General features: G+C 41.8%; 1 protein-coding gene across 1 annotated transcript in view; it reads left to right on the forward strand.

Annotated features, from left to right (window-relative positions):
* The window catches only part of TRPC5 (transient receptor potential cation channel subfamily C member 5), a 104,983-nt gene that overhangs the window by 69,766 nt on the left and 20,184 nt on the right, over nucleotides 1–15,033 (forward strand). The window contains exons 6-7 of the mRNA XM_052813894.1: nucleotides 2,466–2,788; nucleotides 7,920–8,115. Of these exons, the coding sequence (XP_052669854.1) occupies nucleotides 2,466–2,788; nucleotides 7,920–8,115 (519 nt within the window). The remainder of the gene's footprint in view (nucleotides 1–2,465; nucleotides 2,789–7,919; nucleotides 8,116–15,033) is intronic.

The raw sequence follows: 15,033 nt of genomic DNA on the forward strand, positions 1-15,033 counted from the left end.
CCAAACCACACATACAAAGGAAGTACAGCTTTGTTTATATACTCTGTAAGAACTACAGAAACTTACAGGCTAACTACAAAGACCTATATGCCAGCACACAAAAGAATGCTTACAGGAATATATCTGTTTGTGTACAGATCGGGCCCACTTGGATTAGACCTGGCTGATCTAAGGTCTGTTCCTCATGAGGACAATGTCAGACAATTCTGAGAGGTGCATAAAATCTTATATAGGAGTAGTTCTGAAACAGTGTGCTCACAGAAGTTCCCTTTTGACCTATGTCACTTAGAGGTTGCAGTATGCTCTGAAACATGAGGATTTATAACATGATAATAGCTTCAAAACCTTTTGACTTGCAAAGGTTTTTGTTAATTATAGAACAGCCCCGAGCTGGAAAAGGCTGGTATATATGCCAATATACCATATTCTAACATTTCTTAGAACTTCAAAGGATTACATGGACATTTAGCTTTCTGCCAAATATCAGAAAAATAAATCGTATACTGACACTAATGTTTTCCATCCTTGTTTTTATGTGGAGACTTTTTTTTCTTGATTTGACTGGTTCCAAGACCTGGCCCTAATATTGTCCAATACCAATGAAATCTTCAGGCTAATTATAGGGTGAAAATACGTTCTTAATCAGTTTTCATGTGCTGTATTGAATTATCATGTAATGAGGAAGGGTAAATGTGACTGCCTGGTGTAACTTATTTGTACTATTCTGTATACATCTTTGCTATGTTTCATCTTCATCTTCTGATGCCTACCCCAAACAACTCTAGCCTGCCCAGATACCCAGCTTCATTAGATACTTCTGAAATCTTCTGTTTCTCTATGATGCTGGACTGCTCTGAAGACACTACTATTTTCCAAGCAAGGATATACCATCAGTTTATAAAGGGCCAAAATATGACCCTAACAAGTTGCTTTAAAATTAGATGTGAGATGCAGAAGACCTTTTCACATATCTTTACATGCAGTCTATGCTAAACCCTAGCAGAGAGCCCCTGGGCTGCTGTGTCCAGCCAGCATGCAGAAGAGAATTGCTAACCACTGTGCAAATCTGCTGTCTAGGCAGGGGAGGCTTTCCCATCACAACTATCCGCCCCCGCTGCTGGATATTGGCAAAAAGTTAACATGTCTGCCTGTTTGTAAACATTTTAAGACCCATCTTCACATCAAGTTAACAGACTCAGACCATGATGTTCATGCAATGAAGAACAGTTTGGAAATGTCAGAAGCAATCGGAGGTCATGCTGAAATGCCTTTGTATCATGTCTCAGCTCCTTCATACAGAGGAACAGTTTGAACTATCAACTTGTTTTTAGCTGTGTCCTTGAAAAAATTGTGCGGTCCTGTACAGGACCTTCAGATTTAAGTAGAAAGTCCCTGCAAACTCATCTGTCAGTATGATATTGATACCATTTCTTTTTAAAAGGTACAAAAATTATTTCAGGAGTCCTAACACGCTGGCTATATTAGCTATATTATTCTAAGTACATTTTTGCCTTTTTACACATGTTAAATGAGCAGAGAAAAATGTTAAAAGGACAATTACTCCTTGCTGTTAAAATGTCTTCGACTCCATTCTGTCGTGCCAGTGTAGTTACATTTATACAACAGCTCTTTTGTGTTACCTATTTGCATCTGGCTGCACTTCGCTCAGAAAATGCTTCTGCTTTTAGAGTTACATTACAAACCAAGTTAATGTTATAATTCATGCACTCAAATGTATCCAATGTTTCAGCTGTAATTATGACCTCTGCTTTAGCAACTCTTTTAAAATTGCCATGACAAATCAACTAATAAGAAAATTAATATGAAGAAACCATTTTGGTTCTGGGCTGTTGGCACTTTTTTTTGAGATTACTAGGGAAGGAAAGCATCCACTTCTTATGCTCAGTTCATTGCTTGCTTTCTTCCCTCCCTTCTCCCTCCCTCGCATTCTTCCTGGAACGTGCAGTGTTTTGAATGTACAGTCATATTTAGGAGGAAAAATAAAAAAGGTAATTGGAAATTTCCGACCTGAACTCCTTTAAATGGTAAAAGAGGAGGAGATTGTGTATGAACCCATGGACCTGAAGAACCCGCAAACAGTAAACTCAACATTTAAAAGGCCTGTTTTCTAAATTTAGGCTAAGAACAGCCAACATACCAGAAGCCTCTAAATAAAAGCTGGTCCCACAACTATCCATATCAGGGGGTCATAATCTAGTAGGGAGGGTCCATAGGAATGCATCATTAAACCTAAGTATCTGCCCTGATCAAGTCAGCTTCAATCCTGAATCCCAGATGTTAGTCTGACAGTAGCTGAGACTTAAGAGTTTAAAAGTACTTCTTGCGTCACCGGTACCTGGTTAGTATTTATATGTGAAGCATTAGTATTAGCAGGTGTGACTTTTTGAGTTATCTCAGAGTAATTACAAGATAATTCACTTCTATACCCTTGTTATTTCTTTCAGTATAACGGTTCTCGTCCAAGGGAGGAATGGGAAATGTGGCACCCGACTCTCATTGCAGAAGCCCTCTTTGCAATATCCAACATTTTAAGTTCCTTGCGTCTCATATCCCTGTTTACAGCAAATTCACACCTGGGACCCTTGCAGATTTCTCTGGGACGCATGCTGCTAGACATCCTTAAATTCCTTTTTATCTACTGTCTGGTGCTTCTGGCTTTTGCCAATGGACTGAACCAGCTTTATTTTTATTATGAGACCAGTGCCTCGGAGGAACCCAACAACTGCAAGGGGATCCGATGTGAGAAACAGAACAATGCCTTCTCCACGTAAGATGTCCTTTACCTTTCTGTTTTTAAGGTTGACTTCCACTGTCCCCTTTCTTACCTGCCTTTGCCTGTTGTCTGTCACTGCATTGAAAGTGCCTTTATTCATTCATTCGCAAATATCAGGTTAGCTGGTTGACTATGCAGGAAAGGTGTGAGTTAACTGGAGCAGACATTCTGCTGAGCTTTGCTGTCAGAAAGACTTTTATTTAGGTCTGGAAGCAGGAGACAATTGTTTTAGTTCTGGACCACAGGGTCTCCCTAGATGATCCTGCAACTTAAATTTTATTATGGCTATGTACAATTTCAGTATATTTGAGAAAGCAAGTATCCTTTTGCCATAATAATTGTTTTGTCTGATTCCGGAGGAAAGGAGGGGAAGCTAAACAAAATGTAGAAAACAAGGGATAAACTTATGAAAAAAATGTATGAATAAGTAATGTGATACAGCAACAACAACAATCTCACCTGGGCCATTTTTATGCATATATGATGTTGCAAGTTTCTCTGATTTCCTTGCAGTGGGGTGAGACCAAAATCCAAGCAAAATCCTTTTTGCTGGAAATGCTGGTACTTTACTGAGATGTTGGCATGGAAATTGCTGTGATGACAGCTGGCAGGGCTGAAAGAGATAGCACATGCTGAAAAATAACATGAATAGTCTTTCTGATGTATTTGTTTTAATTACTAATAGTTGAAATAATTATAATAATCAGCCCCCACCCAATTGTTCTTGCTGCTTGCACAGTACTTAAAACACAATGGGAAGAGAAATAAATAAAGCACGGTCTAGAAAAAGGCCTACGCCCTGCAAACAAGCAAAACAAAACTGTTGTCCACCACTTTATGCTAAATTAAATAAAACTTGTCATAATGCCCAATAATTCTCCACCCTTCCTCAGCTGAAGGCTTGAGGTTAAGAAAGGATTTGTGACATATTTGCACTGTTATCAAAAGCAGATGATGGTTGAGGCCACATGACTAGGTTGGAAGAGAAAAGGCTCCAACATTGTCCTGTGAGCTCCCTCCTTAAAAGAAGTGGGGGATTTTCATGGGATAAAGTCCAGCCTTACAAGAGCATCATGACCTGGTAGACCAGACGTGCTGCCATTTTCCACTACAGAGCAGGAACACCATAGGCTTGATTGATTAATTTTCTCATTAAACCCATCTATATCTGGAGGAAGTGAATAGAACTCCACTGTGCTAATGAAAAACAGAATTAAAGACTTCAGTCTTTTTTCTATTTTAATTGCTTCGCATGCTCCAGAATGTGTTGTGCTGCCCTTGCAGAGGAATTAAATAACAAAAACTATTCCTTGATCTACGTTGATATTGATGCAGCAGCCAGAGGGAGAAATGTTTGGCAAGCACAATGTTTGTTAAGTAGCAACTTCCAGCTCACGAAGGGTCAAACTCCCAAAGTTCAGGACTAGAGCCTGCCTTTCCCTGGAGCTATGGTGAACAGATGTATTCAGTTCTGCATTCTGGTTTGGACCTGTCTCCATTGCAAATCAGTCGTTTTACAGATTTCACTGTCAGCAGGTTAGTGGAGAAAACAACAGCAGGATTTAACTAAAGAAAAAGAACGTTGGGTCAGCAGGAAAAAAAAAGACTCTCAAGTCTGTAAGAAGGTATAATATCTTGGGAACTAGAAATGATACAGAACCACTTAACAGAAAGTGTGCAGATCAGCTTAAATACAGACCACAATTTCTCCCACCCTAACATTCACTTCTCTCCCCTGCCAAGGAGAATGTAGCACAGAAAGGAAATTGAGGGGGCTCAGCCTTTATGGCAGAGGTTTGTTTAAAACAAAATCGCAGTGGGAGGGGATCCATTAGGACTGAGGTCTCCTGGCAGGGGACAGAACACTCTGCAGTTACTTTTTGTTTGAGACTTGCTTAAGAAATTTATTTAACATGTTCTTAAAAGTTTAAATAGTCGTTATTAACACCCCCAGTACAAGCTGACATTTGGCCCTTGAGCAGCTGCACAGCATGGGTGACTGGCTAAGAACGAGCAACCTGCAAAACGGAAAATTGTATTGTTGGGCTGGGGAGAGCAAGCATGGCTGGAGTGAATTCAAGCCAGGGCTGGTGTTACCTCAAGTTTGCTCATAGTTCATCCCTAATGAAAGAATAAGTATAAAAAGCTTTCAATCAGTACCATTTGATTCCTACCAGCATTTCTAGGCAGCCACACAATAAGATCTAATTTTGTAAGGGAAGGAAAAGCAGGACGCCACTCGTGTTTGTACAGCTTGTTTAAAATGTGACACCTATTTACTGGTGCATTATTTCCTATTACTCCCAAAGGATGGGTTTAATATTTTCTTGGTGAGGAAATTTTCTGCATCGCAAACACAGATCATGGAAAAGTAATATTCCTTTGTGACAGCAATGAGGTGAAGTCATGAATAATTTAAGGTTTTATGCTTTGGCCTCACCATCCCTTAGAAAGCAGAGCGTCTACTGTTTAGGCAGACAATTTGAAAATATGTTTTATTGCTGTGACTCTGGCAACTGAAGGAGGGAGAAGAGAAAGGAAGAGGAGGAAGGGGTGGAGGAAGTCACACCTTACTGCCTGCTATGTCGTTCTCACCAGAGGGTCACACAGATCGCTGGGACCATTTCTCCAGGGACTGCGGGAGGTCAGGAGGGTTCCTGTGGCAGAGGGGGCCACTTGTTCTCTCTAAGTTGCCGTGGAGAGTGGTGGATGGAGCCTTGAGATTTCCCCTGTTTGCTTAAGATCTAAAATACACTTGGCAGGAGGGGATGGTCTCTCAATCACAATTTCCAAAATTCTTTTTTTAAAGCTGCTTCTCCGAAGTGGTGTGAGCCCACCTGAAACACTGTGAAAAGAGATTGTGGTTCTGGCCTGTCATTAAACACTTAGGAAAGAGTAACTAAGCCTCACTTCTATGAAAAGTTGCAGAAACCAGTTACTGTCTTTTTCGAGGGGGACTACATCTCCACATGTAAATATATTGGCCTTAGTCTGGGCCCCAATTATACTCCTACTTAATACTCTGAATTCAGAGCAATACACTGATCATTTCTAAGACTTGATTTCAGTTTCATGACAGGAACCTCTGTCTCCCCTGAGCCTACAGCCTAATCAGTACTTTTACTGCTAATAGTTAAAATAAGTTAAAAGATAGCTAGCACTGCACCATTTTTAGTAGACAATTGCTTAGCATTCTTTGGTTAATACTTATTTTACCACTCACTCATTTAATAAATCTAACAAACAGCCTGACTTTTGGGAGAAAGGATTTTTTCTTTAAAGAGTCTTCATAATTTTGGCCAGTGAAAAACAGAAAATACATCCACAAAATATAAAGAATCTAAATCCCCATATAAAGCATGGGGGTACCTGTGGAACAGATGCCCGGAGAAGCCGGGAGAACAGATTCCTGGTATGTCAAGTAAAGTACCTGAATTATTTTTATTGATTTTTCTACTAGGAGCATTTGAAAATATCTACTGACCTCAGGCCAAAATGGAAACTCTTAAACAGGCATATAAATGTCATTTTTGGATGATATAAATGCCATATTTTGGAAAGACAAAACAAAGATGCCCAAATAGAGCAATTATTTAGATTGCTGATTATGTATTTGACGTGGTTGCGAAAGGTCACTTGTCTCTGGCTGAAGCAAATAGAGACCTGGGATGATCTCATCAGCTGTAAAGCACAGTGAGGTCAGGTCTAGTTCATCTATGGAAAGAAGACTTCAAAAGAAGAAAACCTCTCGAGCTGAATTAATGTGATGACTTTCTTTCATCTGAGTCATTACTGATCAGTTGTTGCAGCATGCTATTGAGGGCACTGCACTGTGGTGGGTGGGAGGTGCTGCACAAAGAAGCCATAGCGACCAGCATTTTTGGCCATGTGCATTGCTAGCAGACAGGGTCTTAGCACACTGGCCTGGTTCACTTGCAGCCAAAGTAATCGCAAGCTCTCAGCTTATATTAGAGCAAAACGTGTGAGTGGACGTGGTTTCTTGCATCTCCTACTCCTACCTCATGGTGCCTTCTTGTTGTGCACTATTTAACTACTACGGTCATGCTGTACTTGGGGATGTGATCCCTGAACGTTTAGTCTGCAGACATGTTAATGATGCAGGCACTGATTAAACAGGAGAGTTTATATCTATAGCAGTATCACAGCATGGCAATTTTAATTAGAGGGAATTTATTGTGACTGTTCTGTCCATGTGTGTAGAGTGGGCAAGGGAACCTTGGGTTTCTTCAGGGCAGTTAGGGTTGTTGCATCTCACAAGGATGCGGACAGGGCTCTCGGACAGGTAGCAAGTGTTGTTGATGTGACACAAGTCTCACATGCATTGGCCAATGGGTCACTGTGGCTGGAGTGCAGACTGCCTCCTGGGGAGAATAAATGGCTGTGCTGAGCAGCTCTGTGGTGTCCCAGGCTCCTGTCCTGGTTTCAGCTGGGATAGAGTTAACTGTCTTCCTAGTAGCTGGTACAGTGCTATGTTTTGAGTTCAGTATGCGAAGAATGTTGATAACACACTGATGTTTTCAGTTGTTGCTCAGTAGTGTTTAGACTAAAGTCAAGGATTTTTCAGCTTCTCATGCCCAGCCAGCGAGAAAGCTGGAGGGGCACAAGAAGTTGGCACAGGACACAGCCAGGGCACCTGACCCAAACTGGCCAACGGTGTATTCCATACCATGGGACGGACGTCCCATCCAGTATAGGAACGGGGAAGTGGGGGCAGGGAATCGCCGCTCTGGGGACTGGCTGGGTGTCGGTCGGCGGGTGGTGAGCAATTGCACTGCGCATCATTTGTACATTCCAATCCTTTCATTATTACTGTTGTCATTTTATTAGTGTTATCATTATCATTATTAGTTTCTTCTTTTCTGTTCTATTAAACCTTTCTTATCTCAACCCACAGGTTTTGCTTTTTTTTTCCTGATTTTCTCCCCCATCCCACTGGGTGGGGGGGAGTGAGTGAGCAGCTGCGTGGTGTTTAGTTGCTGGCTGGGGTTAAACCACGACAGCTCCCAATGTCTGCATGTTGCCCACCTGAACACTGCCTGAACCAGGCATTGTTTTCCATTCTCCAGAGTCAGGTAGCCAAGTAAAAATCTTGTTTTATTTGCAGACTTTTCGAGACCCTCCAGTCACTCTTCTGGTCTGTGTTCGGTCTGCTGAATCTCTATGTCACCAACGTGAAAGCCAGACATGAGTTCACAGAATTTGTTGGGGCCACTATGTTTGGGACCTACAATGTCATCTCCCTTGTTGTGCTGCTGAACATGCTCATAGCCATGATGAACAACTCCTACCAGCTCATTGCCGTAAGTTATCTCATTCTCTCTCTTCTTGCTTTTATTTTTCTCCGTGTGCCTCATCTGTTTGGCTTATAGCAAGTGTGTATCTTCTGGGATGCTAGAGACTGCTGCCCCCAGTTTTTGACAGCAGATAGTTGGGATTTCTACTCACTAGCCTGAATCATGCTTGTGGAGGAGTTTTTGCTCTGTTTGTAATGCTTCTTAGCTGGAAAAGGCTTATCAGCTGTGATCTGCCCTTGTCTTCCTCTGTGGAGTAACCTCACTAATCACATTGTCATTAGCAGCTGATTTACTTTGTAGCAGAGAGGGCATATAAAGGGAAGCCTTCCCACTGCTTCCTAATGTTTGGTTTTAATTTGGGGGGGGGGGGCGGCAGTGGTGTTTTATATATTTTTTTTTCTTCTCTCCTATTACTATTTTCTCATTTGAAACCGTGTGTGTCAGGAGCCCAGTCCTGTAATTTCTTATTCCACAGTCTTCCCACTGAAATGAGATCATTTCCATCCGTAACACCAGGCCGTCTCCTGGCAGCTGACTGTAGACCCATAATCTTAGATTCCTGAGTAACCTCAGTGCAGAACGGATCTGAGCTGAGGCAGCTCAGGGCTGCCAGTTGGCTGTAGAGCCAGTTTCAAACTTAACTTTACCTTCATTTGAATGTTCAAAACTGGTCTCTCTACTGTAATCTCATTCTGTGTACCTAAAAGCTAATCTGTACATTGATGATTAAATTTGTCAACAGATTGAAAACTAAAGCAGCGTGCTCTGCATTTTAAGGTTCTTCAGGTAAACTACACAGAAACAGTATGGAAAGAAGCTAAATCTTGTGTGCATGGTACTTAAGATAAACCAGTGGCCACTTGCTTTCCAGTTTGATAGGTTTAGAGATAGTGAGGTGATGAAGTGTTACATCATCTGTGAACACAAACAGGAGTTAGGAAAGTCATTTGTGTCCTCAGCTGGTCACTCAGAAGTACAGGCAGAGCACAGACTTCCTTCTCTGCTTTGGATGACTCTTGGATTTACTCTAGAAGATGGAGGATAAAACAGAGGAAAAAAAGAACCAGCACCAGCTCCCCTACTATTTCCATTCCCAACTTCCTGGACAAATCTCTGGGGAAACGTATGGGTGAGCTCCTTTCCTGGCTAAAGCACACAGAGGAAAGGATCGAGTTGTCTGCTTGAACAGGTTCCACAGCTGCTGTTGATCATCTGCTGATTCAAGTGGCTCCTAAATTTAGTTATCTAGTCAAACTGAGCACAGACCCAATCAAATCGGTGATACTTTTGGACATCTGATCTTTATCACGTTAAAAAGTATGAGAAAAACTAGACCATTGACCTTCCAAATGAGCAGAAAAGCAGCTTATCACAAAGGCATCGCTGCTTTATCAGTCTGTTTCAATGCTTTAAGTGCTTTCTCTTTGTTTAGTGCTACTCCTCACATTCCAGGGAGACTGGAATGAGGGGCAGAAAACAAAGATATGCTCCTTGGCCATTTTCTCCCATTCCCCTTCCTTTGTTGTCATCAAATAGGCTTGTCACTGACACAAAGCCCAAACCTAAGATTGGCATAAGAATAGCAGTATTTGCTATTCACTGGGATACAAACCACTCATCATTCTTTTCCCTGAATAATTTGAGTGATGCAATGACACATTACAAACAATCCCGCATGACTTAGAGAAACCCATCATAACAATTAACTGAAGTGAATGGTCCAGAGCGGACTGCTGTATTAATGTTTTGTGTATGGAGCAGTTGGGAACAGTGAATTGCTCCATCAGAAAGTGTGCTTGTGAGAGACCTGAGGGTAAAGGACTGAACTCACCAGTTAACCTAGGCATAACAGGCAATTCAGCATGCAGCGTGAGCCCCCTACTCAGAAGAATGACAGTGAAAATGCTACAGGATACTTTGTCATTTAAGCTGTCATATTGCAATTGCTACTGAGAGCAGTGACATTTCTTGGGAAGGCAAGAGGCAGTCACTTCCAGCCTCTTCTTGTACAGTGCATGCAGCTTGTTTTTTGAAGCTACTATTTCTGCATGCTCACAGCATTCTGTCAGGGATAAGTTTTCTTCATGTGTCTTCTAAGGGCAAACATCAATTAATCTTTTCCCTGAAGAAAACAACTCATTAATAAATGTTGAGCTTTACAACTGTGGGTCATTTTTTAACCTCCTGTAATCAGGTCTACCCCTTTCTGAATCACAGTAGACTGGTTGCCAGACTGAGCATTTCTTCCTCCTGGTATTTATATTACATTGAATACACACGGAATGACAGCATTCCAGGGAGGGAGGAGGGGAAAGGACCAAGAAGCCCTTGGAGTGGGGTGGAGGTCTTCTCCTCAAACACATCAGTAGGAAATCTTCTGCCATGTGCAGGACTCTGCAGAGAAATAAAATGAGCTAGACGTCAGGGATGAGAGTGCATCTCTGCTTGTCGATTTCCCTGCAGTGGAGTGGTCAGGACATCTTAATTAATTCCACTTGTTAATGAGACAGTGGCACTGCTGCAATGCAAACAGTCTTTCTCGCCTCCTTTTTTTCGGGGACAAATACGTTAATGCATTTGTAGCAGTTACTCTTCAGGTTAGTTTTTCTCCATTGTCTCATATATATGTGAATTTCTGCTGTGAGGTTAGAGAAAGGAGAATCTAAGCTGCTCGCTCTTTGCTCTTCATTGTGTCTCCCGAGTATGGGGGTTAGGGCTTGGTAGTTAATTAAGCACTGTAGGCACACAGCATGAAACCACAGGGTATCTGTGGAAGACAGAGCAAGGCAAGCAAAGAGTAAAACCTCCACACAGCTTTGAGTGATTTCTGACTCACAGAAGGAAGAATTCTTCTGCCATAATTTTGTTGGTTTTTTACTAAGTTATTTCAGACTTCAATAAATACATTTTTCTAGGGCTACCCTGAAGCAGTTTCAATATTGATTTTTTTCATACAGCCCATTTTTCTCTTTTGCCAAACCATTGTCAAGAGCTGGTTATGGGAGACACTATGTTTCACTGACAAAGCAAACAAAATCCAAATGCACACAATTTCCATACGCTTTGCGCCATTTCAATATGTGAAGGTCAGAATGTTCTATACAAGCAGCACAGAATGCAACTGGATGTTATGCACTGCTGGGTCTCTCATCTCAATACCTTTCCAGACGTGACAGAAATACCATCACCTGATGAATAGAAGAGGAATATGTCACGATGACACGAGGAAGGACAATGGAACTTATGTGAGAGTAGCCAGATGGGTCCATCATTCGTAAGTGGCAGAAAGTAACAGAGTGGGTAATGAGGACACTTTATGTCATAGGCTATTTCTCACAGGATTGCCACTTGGCTGCATCTGAAGTTATACAATCCTTCTGCCAGTTTGTAATTTCTTCAAAACAATGTGATAGTGGGTGTTACTGGGGGTCCTAGGGTACAGGTATATTTTGCAGGGAATTAGCAATCACGCGTGTTTTCTGAAAGCACGTTCCTTATGGACACATCCGTGATATTCTGGGAAGTCATGCAGGAATTAGTCACTGGAACTGTACCAACAGTTCTGACGCTGCCGCTGCAGGAGCAATGGGAAGCAAGATCAATGCAAGAACGGCAACTAAGACCCATCTGCAGGAGGAAAACTGTAGAGCTGTGAACTCATAATCCGAGTTCCAGGTGAGTTAGAGCGATAAGTGGCACGCGACAGCGCTGCAGCAGTAGGCATCCCACTGACGTATTAAGGAGAGATGTAAGCACTTGCAGCTTTCAGATGTTTTAGGAAAGTACAACAACGCTTAATACCTCTGTGCATTAAAGTGAAGGTGTTACAGTTTCAAGTGCGTAATACATGGTGTACCTGTGATGTTGGAATGACTTCACTAGCAGTATGTATTAAGTTACGAAATTGTTTTGTGTATTGTATTTCGTATCCGCCTGTTGATTCGTATGTCTATTATTTCAACTTAGTTCATCTCAGACAGCTGTTACTGCAAAAGACAGCTGCATGTTTAATTTTTTTAAGTGTATCTCTGGGAGTAGAGTGTATGACCAAATTGAAACAGAGTTGCCAGTGTTTGGATTGGAGAAATTAGGACATTGGACACCAAACTAGGAGTGCAGTTTTAAATGATGGAATAAAATTGGGTGGATTAGCGCATACTATGGAGGACGAGAATGAAAATGATAACTATTTTGCATAGCAAAACAAAAGCTGTACAGTAAACAGAAATAGTTGGTATGTGCAGCTAAAAATAAGTGACCACTTTCAGAAGATTTTCACTTTAAGTGTAGGGATGTTGCACATGGAATTTTCTCCATTTTTGCAGAGTAGAGAGCTTAAAAATTAAAGCACAGAGGAATATAAGGATCTTTCAGCTCCCTATTACATTGTTTCCAAGATGACTTTGGATTTCCCCCAGGAAGTAGTATCAAACTTTTCTTGATCTACAAAGAACAAGAATTCCTCTAGTTTGCTGCGCCAGTTGAACTCCCTCAGCACCATGGCAGTAATTGCTACCCAGTTTAATTCACAACAGCAGCAGAAATTCTCTTCTCCACTGTGATCTATGACCCTTAGAACTGTCAAAAAAATTTTGTGCTTCCTCTGCTTGCATGACCTGCACAGTTATTACTTGGTGGTTTTGCTAAGGAAGAATTTTACGCATCAATAAACTTAGTTCAAGACACACAGCTGGACAGTCCCTGCATGTGGCAGGCTTTGGGGTGGTAGATATTCCCCCTGTAGAGGGAAGGCCAGCTCCAAATCCGGCACTCAAATCTAAGCTACTGTAAAGCATCAGGAAGTGTTCATCTCACAAGCCCCATTTCAGAACCATTAATTTGAATTTCTGAGGAGAAATTGAGATGTGTTTGTTTTTTTAACTCTGTCATACAGCAGAAATTAAATTATGCTCTTGTTATACTCCTGTTGCCAATATGATCTGGGATTAATGTCTCTTGAAGCTTTTTGTGGTGTAGCAAAACAACTGGGCTCCAGAAAGGGGGTTAAATGGCTCTTCTTTGGTTTGCTGGCTGAATGAAATATCACTGTTTGTCACCCAGTTTTATGGTTCTCGGGGGCTCCAGCTGACCAACATACACATCCTGCTGGTCACTGCCCATGTGCAGACCCCGTGTTCTGGTGCAGGTAATATACTCAAGTCTTTTCTTCATTCTACAATGCCACTGTAATTACCCAAATCTCAATTACTGCGCTCCCAAAACTCATCTGTGTCATCAGTAGTAATTAACTGAAATCGCAAATTCTCCTGAACTTACTTGGTGCCTTTTGTGACATTTGGACAGGCAGATTTCTGTTATATTTCCCCACGGAGTGTGATACATGTCGAGAAATGCTAGATCCCTGCTCCCTAGTTCCCGCCTGGGTAGCACATCTTCAGAGGAGTGGGATTGATTCCCAAGGCTGGGTGCTCTCTCTGGAGCTTGTGACTGGATGTGGGGGACTGCCAGCAGATTTTTCTTTGAAAGTGAAGGGAGATACGTTGCAGCAGTGGTGTGCTGTGATGCTACCATACAGCGAGAGGCCTGTGCGTGAAATTAGCCCTGGAGCCTTGCTCTAGACTGGCAGGCAGCTTAATTGCTTTTTGTTAGCAAGCTAAAGTATTCATTTGAAGGTGTAGAACTGTTTGTCTTTTTGCTGGCTTTGGCCTAATTACATATAACCCATGGACTTGAATCAAGTTGTTAATATTCATCGGGTGTTTGTAGAGCCTCTGAAGGGAAGCACTTGATGTGCTCTGGCTTCACATGCTGCATCTTTCTTCTGTTGTTAGACGAGACAAAGCTAATTCTCCATCCTAGGGCCCAATCCTGCAAACTCCTGCTCATACAAGTCTTGTCAGCAGGATCAGAAGGTTAATCCTTTCTGTTGTTGTTAATCTTTGAAAACCCTGATATTTATCTGACTCTGTGTACCACCATGGCCAAACCACTCCAGCGCTTACTCAGAGGAGCAGAAACATTACATTTAAGTAAAAAAGATGAGCTTGCAATCTGTAGATGACCCCTGGCTGATTTAAGATATTACAGGGAATTTGCTGGCATTTGTATGGGTGGGTTCTGTTTTCTTTGGTGTAGTTAACACACCAGTGCCCCGCATGACAGGTCAATAATTCTCTGCCCATTACGTGCGAGGCAGCGCAGCAAGGTTTGTTCTTGCTACATGATAGAAGTTGAAGTATCCAGATGGAACCACGTAGGTTGCAGCCCCCTGCATTATCCCATCTTTTATTTAGGCCTGACAAGCTCAATTAGCATTATCTTGTGCTTCTGCGTCGAGGGGACTTCTGTTAAAAAGGCAGAAGAAAAGAGGAAGAGTGAAAGATAAAGGAAAAATATTACTGAGGAAAAAGCAGTGAAAAACTAAAAGGGATTTATCTGGGAAGAGCTTTCACCTGATATTGAGCAATGGGAACAGCTATATTAAGAATCCTCTGAAACATGACCTTTTAGATGCCAATGCTTCACCAATTCCCTTTTCAACACGCTGCAATCTAGCAAATAAGTTGATGCTGATTATAGAGGTGAAACAGGATACATACAACTCTATCCAATTAAATGGGAAGATGTCTAATAACCTGGATGCTGAGCTGTGGCTCCTCGTCTGCACTTCTGTTCTCCGGTCCAGTCCCCCACAGCTCCTCAGGTGCAGACCCTGCTTTCAGAATCTGGGGAAGGAAACAGGGGCTTCGTCTCCTGAATCGGTGCTATCTGCACGGCTCAAGATTCACTTAGAGACTTGAGCAATCTCATACATTTATAATGGTTCCCTTCCTTTTGGCTCAAGGATATATTTAAATGATGGGGATGTTTAGCAAGGATTTTTCATTTTTGAGCAATTTTTCTATTTTTGGCAGCTAAGCTCATGCATTGCATTTAAGTGACTATGCAGGCAGGCTGACTTCC

Source organism: Harpia harpyja, chromosome 18, assembly GCF_026419915.1.
Source record: "Harpia harpyja isolate bHarHar1 chromosome 18, bHarHar1 primary haplotype, whole genome shotgun sequence".
Lineage (NCBI taxonomy): Eukaryota > Metazoa > Chordata > Aves > Accipitriformes > Accipitridae > Harpia > Harpia harpyja.